Raw genomic sequence first — 14,100 nt, 5'->3', positions numbered from 1 at the left:
ACTAATGTCCTTTTAGTAAAAGTTTGCATTCAAACTAGGAACAGTAAAAATCAGTATGCAACTATGAAGATAGCATTTATGATTTTAAAAAGTGTGCTTCTTGAAATGATCTTTTTACTGGGCGGTGCGGTCTCAGCATAAAGTTAAACAATACTTTTAATTATTCTTCACCCTCATCCTTGTTTTGCGTATTCCTACCAGCAGTAGATAAACGTATCTACTGGGAACTCAAGGCAAATAGTATTCTATCCGGACCGGACCGGAATGTATTTGCTATGCACACGCGAGGACACTTCCACTTGACTGTATATTATTTAAAAAAAAAAGCTGACTCCTGGATTTTATTCGGTTTGTTTGAATAAGAAGAACACGGGAATATTATTTTTTACCCAGAGTGTTGTTAACTTGTTGAAAATACTTCCATGTCGTTTTTTTTCCTCTCGTACTTTGCTACGAATTTATTTACGTGCCAGTAACAAACATGGCTGCTGATAGCTCAGCCCACAAATTAGCCGACGTTCACCGTACAGATAACGGATGTAGATGTACCTACCTTCTGTGCTGAGTAAAACTGCACGGGATCCGAAATGACACGCTGGGCTCGTAGAGGTAATAGTGTTATTCAGAACAGGAAAGTGTGTGCGGCCACACCATGGGAAGAGCTCAATAAGGAAGGTTCCTCAGAAACATTGAAGAGAAAAACTCACGGAGAAGGGAATGCTCACCAAGGTTACAGCAAGAAAAGGAAGAAGAAAGATGTGTATGTGAATCAGGACGTGAATGGCTTCAGAGACCATCAAGAAAATGAAGAGATTGACCTTTTACTTACTAAGGACCAGCGCAGGGAAGGCAGGAGGCTCAAGAGACAGAGCACGAAGAGGGACAGCATGGTGAGGGGCTCCCTGCTTAAATGGGGTTAATAGCTGTTGTCCCTTACAGTGTGTATGTGTGTGTGTATATATATATTTTACAAAGGTCTATTCTTAGTGGCACGTTACACAGCAGTCTGCAATTCATGTGTAGCTAAGGGGTAAATTGTTTCATTCAGTTAGTGAATTTCATTATTTTTCAATAGCTATTCTACAACCATCATATATAACATTTAACGGCATATAAGCCAGCAGTAACAAAATGCTTTATTGTGCCAGAGCATCTTATTACACTATGGTTTGAACAGAACTATCGCCTAGATTACGAGTTTTTGTCGGTAAGGCTGTGCGGGGCTAACAAGCCTTTTTTTCTTGCTGCTCACTTAAGCCAACGCTGGTATTACAGGTTTTCTTCAAGCCGGCGTTAGCCTCAGAAAAGTGAGCGTTGAGCAAAATTTAGCTCCACATCTCACTGTAATACCAGCGTTGCTTACGGTAGCGGTAAGCTGGCAAAACGTGCTCGTGCACGATTTCCCCATAGGAAACAATGGGGCTGAGCTGGCCGGAAAAAAACAGCATTCAGCTCCTAACACAGCCCCATTGTTTCCTATGGGGAAATTAATTTTATGTCTGCACCTAACACCCTAACATGAACCCCGAGTCTAAACACCCCTAATCTTACACTTATTAACCCCTAATCTGCCACCCCCGCTATCGCTGACACCTACATTATATTAACCCCTAATCTGCCGCTCCGGACACCGGCGCCACCTACATTATACTTATTAACCCCTAATCTACTGCCCCCAACATCGCCGACACCTACATTAGTTAAATACTTACCTATAAAATAAACCATAAGATAGCTACAATATAACTAATAGTTACATTGTAGCTAGTTTAGGATTTATATTTATTTTGCAGGCAACTTTGTATTTATTTTAACTAGGTAGAATAGTTATTAACTATTTAATAACTTCCTAGTTAAAATAAATACAAATTTACCTGTAAAATAAACCCTAACCTAAGTTACAATTACACCTCACACTACACTTAAACTAATTACCTAAACTACCTACAATTAATTACAATTAAATTAAATAAACTAAATTACGAAAAAAACAAACACTAAATTACAGAAAATAAAAAAAGAATTACAAGAATTTTAAACTAATTACACCTAATCTAATCCCCCTAATAAAATAAAAAAGCCCCCCAAAATAATAAAATTCCCTACCCTATACTAAATTACAAATGGCCCTTAAAAGGGCCTTTTGCGGGGCATTGCCCCAAAGTAATCAGCTCTTTCACCTGTAAAAAAAATACAATACCCCGCCAACATTAAAACCCACCACCCACACACCCAACCCTACTCTAAAACCCACCCAATCCCCCCCTTAAAAAACCTAACACTACCCCTTTGAAGATCACCCTACCTTGAGACGTCTTCACCCAGCTGGGCACAAGTGTTCCTCCAGAGGGTCCGAAGTCTTCATCCTATCTGGCCAGAAGAGGACCTCCAGACCGGCAGAAGTCTTCATCCAGGCGGCATCTTCTATCTTCATCCTTCCGGAGCGGGTCCATCTTCAAGACATCTGACGCGGAGCATCCTCTTCATCCGACGGCCAACGACTGAATGACTGGTCCTTTAAGTGACGTCATCCAAGATGGCGTCCCTTGAATGCCGATTGGCTGATAGAATCCTATCAGCCAATCGGAATCAAGGTAAGAAAAATCCTATTGGCTGATGCAATTCAGGTTTTTTTAAGGGGGAATTGGGTGGGTTTTAGAGTAGGGTTGGGTGTGTGGGTGGTGGGTTTTAATGTTGGGGGGGGTATTTGTATTTTTTTTTTTTTACAGGTGAAAGAGCTGATTACTTTGGGGCAATGCCCCGCTAAAGGCCCTTGTAAGGGCTATTTGTAATTTAGTATAGGGTAGGGAATTTTATTATTTTGGGGGGCTTTTTTATTATATTAGGGGGATTAGATTAGGTGTAATTAATTTAAAATTCTTGTAATTCTTTTTTTATTTTCTGTAATGTAGTGTTTTTTTTTTTTGTGTAATTTAGTTTTATTTAATTGTAATTAATTGTAGGTAGTTTAGGTAATTAGTTTAATTATAGTGTAGTGTTAGGTGTAATTGTAACTTAGGTTAGGGTTTATTTTACAGGTACTTTTGTACTTATTTTAGCTAGGTAGTTATTACATAGTTAATAACTATTTAATAACTTTTGTACCTATTTAAAATAAATACAAAGTTGCCTGTAAAATAAAAATAAACCCTAAGATGGCTACAATGTAATTATTAATTATATTGTAGCTATCTTAGGGTTTATTTTATAGGTAAGTATTTAGTTTTAAATAGGATTAATTTATTTAATTGTAGTAATTTTTAATTTCGTTTTATTTAAACTATATTTAAGTTAGGAGGGGTTAGGGTTAGATTTATGGGTTAATAAATTTAATATAGTAGCGGCGACGTTGGGGTCGGAAGATTAGGGGTTAATAAATGTAGGTAGGTGTCGGCGATGTTAGGGACGGCAGATTATAGGTTAATAAAATTTAACTAGTGTTTGCGAGGCGGAAGTGCGGCGGTTTAGGGGTTAATACATTTATTAAAGTGGCGGCGATGTCCGGTCGGCAGATTAGGGGTTAAACATTTTATTTAAGTGTTTGCGATGTGGGGGGCCTCGGTTTAGGGGTTAATAGGTAGTTTATGGGTGTTAGTGTACTTTTTAGCACTTTAGTTAAGAGTTTTATGTTACGGCGTTAGCCCATAAAACTCTTAACTACTGACTTTTATATGCGGTAGGAGTCTTTCCAGGAGAGGGTCTACCGCTCACTTTTTCAGGCGATCGTAATACTGGCGTTGGGAAAATCCCCATTAAAAATATAGGATACGCAATTGACGTAAGGGGATTTGCGGTAAGCTAAAATCGCGGAAAAAAATTGAGCGGTAGACCCCCTCCTGCCTGACTCGTAATACCAGTGGGCGTTAAAAAGCAGCGTTGGGACCCCTCAACGCTGCTTTTTAAGGCTAACGCAAGACTCGTAATCTAGCCGTATGTGACCACAAAGGGGTAAGATCCTGACAACAGCAAGCAACCTGTCTATTGCGGCACAGGGCTGCTAAGCCAGTCAGGGAAGCATATGTGTGTAGCCACCAATACATAGCTTTGCTCATTGCTTTTTCCAGTGCCCTTTTAAGGTGGTTAGACATGAGTCCATGCAATAGTGCAGTTATAAAATGCCCCAGCATAATAGAAGATTTAATTATTGATCTTTTATGCCCCTTTAAATGGCCATTAAACACTTTTGAGATGGTAATATAAAATGATAAACTATGTGTGTGTGTATATGTAATGTTTCCTGTTAGAAATGGAAGTGCAGAGCACCATTCTATTCCACGCGCACACTCTAGTGATTTATTTATAATTGTCCCTAAGTTGCAACAAAGCAGCTCACATTGTTTTATAGACACTAAAACTTTATTTGTCAATATTTAAACTGCTAATGAAACTTTTTAAAAATATATATCTACATGCTATTCTCAGACTAATCCTTTTTTTTTTCCGTATGCATGATTCTACCTTACATTTATTAGTGTTTAATGTCCCTTTAAGAAGACTACTTTCTGCGGCCGATATCCTCAAAAAATGTAAAGATAAAAACATCAATTCGAAATTTTGCTATTGCACTTTTATTTGTTCTTCATATTCACCTTACAAAACTGGAACATTTGGGTTTCTGCACACTTTAGCATTTTGGAATTTTGCTCATCCTTTCTCCAAAGCCTTCTACCTTATTTTATGGAAACGGACATGAGATGCTACCATTGCAAACAGGCCATTGTTAGACATATTCTTTAAGCCATTCGTATGTTATAAATGTTTGGACCATGGCAATAAAACGGAAACTTGAGTTATGGCTAAACAGTTACTCTGGGTGATATTTCTCACTTGATGGAAATCATTTGGAAGGTCCTGGTTATTTCACCAACAGTTATATTAATACACTTTTTACCTCTGTGATTACCTTGTATCTAGAAACTTTCTGACAGCCCACTGATCACATGACTTTAACTATTTATTATGTATTGACTTGCATTTAGTATTGTTTTGTGCAAACTCTTAAATAACTCCCTGTGCCTGAGCACAGTGTTATCTATATGGCCCAAAGTCTGTTGTTGTGAAAAGCAATTAAAAAAGCGTGTGATAAGAGGCAGCCCTCAAGGGCTTAGAAATTAGCATATGAGTCTACCTAGGTTTAGTTTCAACTAAGAATACCAAGAGAACAAAGCAAATTTGATGATCAAAGTAAATTGGAAAGTTGATTAAAATTACAAGTCCTATCTGAATAATGAAAGTTTAATTTTGACTAGACTGTCCCTTTAATGCTCTCAAATAGAGGTTAAAAAAGGCATGCAAATTCCAAGTTTCTGTGAAATTTAAAACCTTTTGTGCTTCTTCTAGATGGTGCAAGCACAACTGCATCTCCTTACTAAGGACCTCTTTATTAAAGGGACAGTCAACACTAAAATTGTTGTTCTTTAAAAAGTTTGATAACGCCATTACTACCCATTCCCCAGCTTTGCACAGCCAACATTGTTATATTAATATACTTTATAAGATTTAAACCTCTAAATGTCTGCCTGTTTCTAAGCCACTATAGACAGCTTCTTATTACATGCTTTTTTATTTGCTTTTCACAACAGGAGACTGCAAGTTCATGTTGGATATATAGATAACATTGTGCTCACGCCCTTGAGTTCTGCACAACACAGCTAAAGTGCAAGCCAATAGATAATAAAGTCATGTGATCAGGGGGCTGTATGAAGAGGCTTAGATATGTGGTAATCACAGAAGTTAAAAGGTATATTAATATTGCCATGTTGGCTGCAAAACTGGGGAATGGGTAATAAAGGGATTATCTATCTCTAAACAATAACAAATTGTGAGTTGATTGTCCCTTTAAACAAGATAATCTTGAGATGTTTTGGGAGGGAGCACAAATTAACTAAAAAAACTAAGATGAGTGAAGACACCAGTGGCGCCTCTTTAATCTGCCTTGGCTTTTAGGTTTGACGGCTTTGCTTTGTCATTTGTCTATTTGCGTATGTGTACATGTTTTAAGCAAATTTGTCTAGCCTTGATTCAGACATTAACATAAGTTTGTTTTTTTGTTTTTGTTAACTTCCATAGTATGAGTTGTAAAAATGTCCCCAATATTTTGGCTACAGTGCATTGAAAAGTGTTTCCGGGCCATTAAATACATATAAAATCACATACATATGTACAGGATATGAGTGAGGAAGTTGAGTAAATATATGAATGTTTTGTTAAAATTTTAGTAATTAAAAAATAAATACTGAACATACTGTATTTTACAGTTTCAGGATTGGTAATAATTGGTAAAGAAAATAAAACGTCTACATTTCATCAGTGGGCTTTGATTTTATGTGATTATTTTTATTAAAACTAGGAAGAGCTAATTTTGCTTTTACTGACGCCGACACCTTCCAGAAAGAGTGACATAACAGAGAAATGTTTTTGGAGAAAAAAACTGTGTAGTTATATAATTTTATCACATTTTTATGTGCACGCGGTCTTCATATGTTAGATTTTTGTTTGATTTTCACCTAAAGTATTACAAATGTGGGACTAAAAAGCCAAACAAGGTACTAAACCAGTTGAAACTACAACATTAAAGCAATAGTTCACATGAGTTCCTCCTTTGCTATTCAGAATATTGTAAGCTTTACTTTCTTGTCTAGGTGTGCTTCCACTGTAGGAAACCTGGCCACGGTATGGCTGATTGTGCAGAAGCACTAAGATGTCAAGAGATGGGGACAGGAATCTGCTTTCGCTGTGGCTCCACAGAACATGAAGTCGCAAAATGCAGAGCCAAAGTGGATCCTGCTCTTGGTACATGTGAGAACTCATATCATAGACTTTAAAGCACATACAGATTTGTTATTATTCTTTGTTTATAAAACACCAATGTTTTGCAGTGCTGTAAGAAGTACTATAAACGCATCATGAAAAGCAAAACGGAGCTAAAGTCATCTACATATTGATAAAGACTGAGTAAACAATAGTTTAAATATTAACTGAGAAAAAGACTGACACCTAAAATGTCATAACACTTCCACAACTGTAAAAACGGTGATGCTCATAAATTAAAAAGCTTACGGGGGCAAAAAAAGAAAATTTGAAAAACTAAATCGGTGTTTGTTTAATTAGTACCAATAAGGTAATATGTAGTCACTGTATTTAGCTAATACTAAAGTAAAAATGTACATTGTAGCAAACTGGGATACTAAACCCAAATTTTTTTCTTTCATGATGCAGATAGAGCATGCAACTTTCTAATTTACAACTATTATCAATTTTTCTTTATTCTCTTGGTATCTTTATTTGAAAGTCAGGAATGTAAGCTTAGGAGCCGCCCCATTTTTGGTTCAGATTGGTGGCTAAATGTAGCCACCAATCAGCAAGAAATACCCAGGGTTTCGACCCAAAAATGGTCCGGCTCTTAAAGGGACAGTCAACGCCAGAAATGTTGTTGTTTAACCCCTTAATGACCGCAGCACTTTTCCATTTTCTGTCCGTTTGGGACCAAGGCTATTTTTACATTTCTGCACTGTTTGCGTTTAGCTGTAATTTTCCTCTTACTCATTTACTGTACCCACACATATTATATACTGTTTTTCTCGCCATTAAGTGGACTTTTTAAAGATACCATTATTTTCATCATATCTTATAATTTACTATAAAAAAAATTATATAATATGAGGAAAAAATGGAAAAAAACACACTTTTTCAAACTTTGACCCCCAAAATCTGTTACACATCTACAACCACCAAAAACACCCATGCTAAATAGTTTCTAAATTTTGTCCTGAGTTTAGAAATACCCAATGTTTACATGTTCTTCGCTTTTTTTGTAAGTTATAAGGCAATAAATACAAGCAGCACTTTGCTATTTCCAAACCCCTTTTTTTCAAAATTAGCGCTAGTTACATTGGGACACTGATATCTTTCAGGAATCCCTGAAAATCCCTTAACATGTATATATTTTTTTTTAGAAGACACCCCAAAGTATTGATCTAGGCCCATTTTGGTATATTTCATGCCACCATTTCACCGCCAAATGCAATCAAATAAAGAAAATCGTTCACTTTTTCACAATTTTTTTGACAAACTTTAGGTTTCTCACTGAAATTATTTACAAACAACTTGTGCAATTATGGCATAAATGGTTGTAAATTATTCTCTGAGATCCCCTTTGTTCAGAAATAGCAGACATGGATGGCTTTTGTTGTTGCTTTTTGGTAATTAGAAGGACGCTAAATGCCACTGCGCACCACAAGTGTATTATGCCCAGCAGTGAAGGGGTTAATTAGGGAGCCTGTAGGGAGCTTCTAGGGTTAATTTTAGCTTTAGTGTAGTGTTAGTAGACAACCCAAAGTATTGATCTAGGCCCATTTTGGTATATTTTATGCCACCATTTCACCGCCAGATGCGATCAAATTAAAAAAAACGTTAAATTTTTCACAATTTTAGGTTTCTCACTGAAATCATTTACAAGCAGCTTGAGCAATTATGTCACAAATGGTTGTAAATGCTTCTCTGGGATCCCCTTTGTTCAGAAATAGCAGACATATATGACTTTGGCGTTGCTTTTTGGTAATTAGAAGGCCGCTAAATGCCGCTGCACATCACACGTGTATTATGTCTAGCAGTGAAGGGGTTAATTAGGTAGCTTGTAGGGAGCTTGCAGGGTTAATTTTAGCTTTAGTGTAGAGATCAGCCTCCCACCTGACACATCACACCCCCTGATCCCTCCCAAACAGCTCCCTTCCCTCCCCCACCCCACAATTTTCCCCGCCATCTTAAGTACTGGCAGAATGTCTGCCAGTACAAAAATAAAGGGAATCTTTGTTTTTTTTTAAAAAAATTTTATAGCATATTTACATATGCTGCTGTTTAGGATCCCCCTTAGCCCCCAACCTCCCTGATCCCCCCTCAAACATCTCTCTAACCATCCCCCTTTGCCTTTTTGGGGGCCATCTTGGGTACTGGCAGCTATCTGCCAGTACCCAATTTGCAGAAAAAAATGTGTTTTTTTTTTTTATTTTTCCCCAACACCCCCTGATTTCGCTTTTTATTTTTATTAATTTTTAGGTTTTAGAACCCTGATGAGCAAATCCTTTTTCTGTAGTGTAGCGGTTCCCACCCGCTCCCTCCCGTGCACGCGCCCGCCCCCTCCCTATCGTGCACGTGCGCGCACCCGGTCATCCCCGCCCACGATCCCGCCCCCCTCCACATCACTGGGCCCATCGATGGCCGCCACCCGCCTCCCACGTCGGCTCCCACCCACCAACGATACCGGCCATCGATGTCCGGTGCAGAGAGGGCCACAGAGTGGCTCTCTCTGCATCGGATGGCCATACATGGTTATTGCAGGATGCCTCCATATCGAGGCATCACTGCAATAACCGGAAAGCAGCTGGAAGCGAGCAGGATCGCTTCCAGCTGCTTTCCACACCGAGGACGTGCAGGGTACGTTCTCGGGCATTAACTGCCTTTTTTTTGAGGACGTACCCTGCACGTCCTCGGTCATTAAGGGGTTAAAAAGATAGATAATCCCTTTTATTACCCATTCCCCAGTTTTGCATAACCAACACAGTTTTATAAATACACTTTTTACCTCTGTAATTACCTTGTATCTAAACCTCTGCAAACTGCCCCCTTATTTCAGTTCTTTTGACAGACTTGCATTTTTAGCCAATCAGTTCTGACTCTTAGGAGCTTCACGTGCGTGAGCTCAATGTTATCTATATGAAACAAATGAACTAACGCCCTCTAGTGGTGAAAAACTCAAAATGCTTTCAGATTAGAGGCGGCCTTCAAGGTCTAAGAAATAAGTATTTGAACCTCCTAAGTTTAGCTTTCAACTAAGAATACCAAGAAAACAAAGCAACATTGATGATAAAAGTAAATTGGAAAGTTGTTTAAAATTACATGCCCTATCTGAATTATGAAAGTTTTTTTCTTTTTGACTTGCCTGTCCTTTTAAGCGTTCCTGCCTTTCAAATAGATACAAAGAGAAGAAAGAAAAATTGATAATAGGAGTGAATTAGAAAGTTGTTTAAAATTGCCTACTTTATCTCAGTGTTTCTCAACCATGGTGCTCAAGTAACCCTAACAGTCCACGTTTTCATTATAGCTGAAGCAGTGCACAGGTGAAGTAACCAGCTGATCAGTAACACCATGGTTACTAACCTGCTCTCACCCTTCAGCTGATTATTTTACCTGTGCACTGGTTCAGCTATAATGAAAATCTGGCTAGTTGGGGGTACTTTAGGACCACAGTTGAGAAACACTGCTCTATCTGTATCATTAAATAAATAAATAATTGGATGTAGTTTCCCTTTTAATGACTAGGTTAATTTTTCATGGTCTTTTCAATCATGTAAAAGTGCTAACTCTTTTGTGTTGATTGTTTCAGGAGAGTTCCCCTATGCCAAATGCTTTATATGTGGAGAAATGGGTCACTTGTCACGATCGTGCCCAGACAATCCTAAAGGATTATATGCAGAAGGTAGGTTTGTGAGGTAATCGGATTTACTGAAATACTATGAAGTAGTCTCTGCCTTTCTACACATATATTGTATCAGAAAACAGAAGTAATACTTTTACCCTGTCATTTAATGGCTATTAGTAATTAAATAAATGTAATTTATTGTAAAGTCTACATTATAATTGCTTTAAAAAATGAAAAATGTATTCAGACCAAAATTAGCATCTTATGTGCCTGCAGAAACTGGGCTTGACAGATGCCAGGGGCTACACTGCCTTTAGTTTTACTTATGATTATTTTTATTTTTTATTTACGTGTTAAAGAAGACATTTTAAGATTTATTAAATTGTTTTGGAAAACAGATATTGTGCTAAAAATTCTAAATTTTTATGTTTTGCTTTGTTTTTCTCATGTTTTTGGGAGGGGGTGTCACTGTTCACTAATAGCTCTGTAGGAATTGTCCTTAACAAGCTTCTTTTTTACTGAGCATTTGTGCATTTTCTGCTAGGTGAAAATAAAAATAAACTGCTTTAACTTCAGCTTTGCATGTGATAGTTCCGACCAGGATGACCAATACTGTCTGTTTAAATAAATGTTGTCATGTCTACAAGGTTGCTGAATTGTCATACTGCAGTGGATTGTTTTCTATGTTAATGCTAACAAACAGGTATGCTGCGGTGTAATATCACAGATTTTGTTTTTTGCCGCATTCTTTTGATTGTGATGTGAAGAGCATAGCATTACTTCAATTTGTCCAACTCTTGTTTTATATTATTTTAGTATGTTGTGCCTACTGACTGTTTTGAATGTCTTTGTTTTTTATAGGTGGCAGCTGTAGGCTTTGTGGTTCTGTTGAACATTTTCAGAGAGACTGTCCAGAAAAGCAGAACTCAGGTGTGAAATACTCAGTCCTTTTAAATTGTTTTTTTTTTTTTTTTCCTCCCCCTTAGCATTAAAGGGACAATCTAGATTCATATGAAACTTTTATATATTTAGAATCATTGCCCCCAGAGTATTACTTCTTACCTGCATGTCACTATACTTTGCACAGTGGATTAGGAGATATTTAAAATCGATTTGCGCCTTTCAGTAATTACAAATGGCCCCAAAACTCCGCCTTCCATCGTCTTCTTCATTCCCTGATGAATTTTTTTTATTTAAAGGACCAGTAAACACAGTAGATTTGCATAATCAACAAATGCAAGATAAGACAATACAATAGCATTTACTCTGAATTTCAAATGAGTAGTAGATTATTTTCTAACACATTTCAAACTTATGTATATTTCCACTTCCTCTGTACCATGTGATAGCAATCAGCCAATCACAAATGCATATACGTATAGTCTGTGAGTTCTTGCACATGCTCAGTAGGAGCTGGTGACTCAAAAAGTGTAAATATAAAAGACTCTGCAGATTTTTTTTAATGGAAGTAAATTGGAAAGTTGTTTAAAGTTACATGCTGTATCTGAATCTTGAAAATTTTATAAAACCTGAGTGTCCCTTTAAATTTCGTGCCTGTGTAGCTTGCTGACGTCACCACGTTGTGTGTCAGCTACTGTGCATGAGCAGTGTATCCAATGTTATAATCGCAATTCCGGAAGAGCTGTGGATCGCATAAGTATTGTGTATATTCCGGATTTCTAGGAACAATGACGTCACTATGGCCAGAATGTGCATGAGCACAAGAGCGGGAACCCAAATTGAAGTTAATTTACGAGTTCATTGAAGAATCAAGGAAGTAGCTGAAGTGATGTATTAGTGACGTTATTAATAGGCGGAGTTTTGGAGCCATTTGTAAATACTGAATGTCGCAAATCGATTTGAAATATCTCCAAATCCGCTGTGCAAAGTATAGTGACATGCAGGTAAGAAGTAATACTCTGCGGGCATTGATTCTAAATTATATAAGTTTAATATGAATGTAGACTGTCCCTTTATATACATAAACACTGTTTTCTCGAGTATTCAGTACGTCATATACAGACTATATAAATTTGCTGTGGTGGTAGTAAAAGAAATGTTGTGGGGGAAAAAGGCATCTTGTAAAGCACCTTCTCATCTATATTTAATGCGAAAGTAGAGTGATTCTGTGAATAGAAATAATTATATTAAAGAGTTGCTTTGCCTCTGTTAACAATTTAAGCATTTGTTTTCAACGTACAGTTTGAAAAGGGTTAAACTAGTCTGGTTTTGTGTGTATTTTTCTCAGTGTATAGAAAGGTTTGTGAATGTTAAGTTTTTTTAAGTGTTAATTATTTAACCTTCATTAACCATAGTGTTATATTTGCCACACAGCACAACTCACAGTCGGCAGATGGTCAAGTGGAATGAGCGCAGACTATGAAGAAATCCCAGTAGATCAAAAAGTGCGGAAAGCGGCACCAAAAGGGCAGAAAATTGTTACTTTTTAATAGTTCTACTCTCAATGAACTCCAGAATACTCTTAATGCTTCTATAACTTTTTTACATTCAACAAGTCAAACAACACTTAGTTAACTATTAAAACAAAACTATTAAATACTATTTTTTTTTTTAAAAGCGCACTCATCAGTCAATCCTAAATATGACATTTGGGTGACTGAAAAATAAAGCAGGTGATTAGCATGAATGTTGTAAAGCCATCTTTTTGAGGTTATCAATGTTTATGAATATGGAAACACCTGTTTTCATTAAACCATAAAATAGAAGATAATGGAATAATCCAGTGGGTTTACTGGACATGATAGAACACTCACTTTGGTATTTGTGGGAAAAAATGAATTTTTAGAAATATGTGCCCAGTTTCTATTTGTTAGATATGGTTTGTCAACTGCCTTTTTAGCATAATCACTGGGTAGTATCTTGGGGGTTTATCTGAATTTTACCCTCTCACCCAAGATCTTGATATTGGTAATGTAGAAGTTTACATTTATACATACCTTTTAAAGATGCTATGGTTAGGAGCCAAACAAAGACTGTGAGGAGCAAAATAGTAATATGATTAATCTTAAAGTGAATGTCAATTTTCATGTGAAAGTGCCCAATTTTAAAAAAAAAATAAACTATTAAAAACAGGGGCACTTTCATTCATGAAAAAGGACATTGCACCGGATTTTAAAAATACTTACCTTTCCCACGGGGGGAAGCCGTTATTGGAGGATTACAGAATCATCATTGCTCACGTATAAAGAGGTTTGCGACGGGCTGGTGAAGCGCTGGAGCGGCTTCAAGAAGAAAAGGTAAGTATTTAAAGAAAACAGGTGAAATGTAAACTTTCATGAATGAAAGTGCCCCTGTTTTTAATAGTATTTTTAAAAACCAGGCACTCATTCTTGAAAGTTTACATTCACTTTACGGAAACTTTCCAATAAATATTTTTAAGGGACAGTAAACATCATTTTTTTCATAAAGTATTTAAATATTATCTGCAGGGCACATGTTAAGGTACTACAGAGCAAATGTATTGCTGCTACAGAAGATTAGTAATTTACCTTGAGAAATCCGCTCCAGTAAAGCTCCACAGGACGCCCCTAAGCCAGCATAGTGAAACCTTCTCCAAAAAGGCCACGATGTAGACACTGTCCCAGACAAGCAAGCCCTTAAATATATCCACTAATTAAATTCTGAAACTTAAATTGAAATAAATACCATCTATCCTGTGGTGG

General features: G+C 37.0%; 1 protein-coding gene across 1 annotated transcript; it reads left to right on the top strand.

The window, feature by feature from the left end:
* The first annotated feature begins 332 nt into the window (after window positions 1–332).
* Window positions 333–13,064, top strand: ZCCHC9 (zinc finger CCHC-type containing 9). The gene is made up of 5 exons (XM_053700465.1): window positions 333–890; window positions 6,642–6,792; window positions 10,382–10,474; window positions 11,279–11,347; window positions 12,752–13,064. Exons 1-5 carry the CDS (start codon window positions 588–590, stop codon window positions 12,865–12,867), a joined length of 732 nt encoding a protein of 243 aa, XP_053556440.1. The 5' UTR covers window positions 333–587; the 3' UTR covers window positions 12,868–13,064.
* Window positions 13,065–14,100: the final 1,036 nt, after the last annotated feature.

Source organism: Bombina bombina, chromosome 2 (genome assembly GCF_027579735.1).
Source record: "Bombina bombina isolate aBomBom1 chromosome 2, aBomBom1.pri, whole genome shotgun sequence".
In the NCBI taxonomy this organism is placed as follows: Eukaryota; Metazoa; Chordata; class Amphibia; order Anura; family Bombinatoridae; genus Bombina; species Bombina bombina.
The sequence above is the reverse complement of the archived record's forward strand: the minus strand, read 5'-3'. Positions and strand labels throughout refer to the sequence as shown.

Coding starts and splice junctions, on each gene's coding strand:
- ZCCHC9 (XM_053700465.1), top strand. CDS start 588: ATGACACGCTGGGCTCGTAGAGGTAATAGTGTTATTCAGAACAGGAAA. Junction 891..6,641: donor GCACGAAGAGGGACAGCATG/GTGAGGGGCTCC, acceptor TTTCTTGTCTAG/GTGTGCTTCCACTGTAGGAA. Junction 6,793..10,381: donor CAAAGTGGATCCTGCTCTTG/GTACATGTGAGA, acceptor TGATTGTTTCAG/GAGAGTTCCCCTATGCCAAA.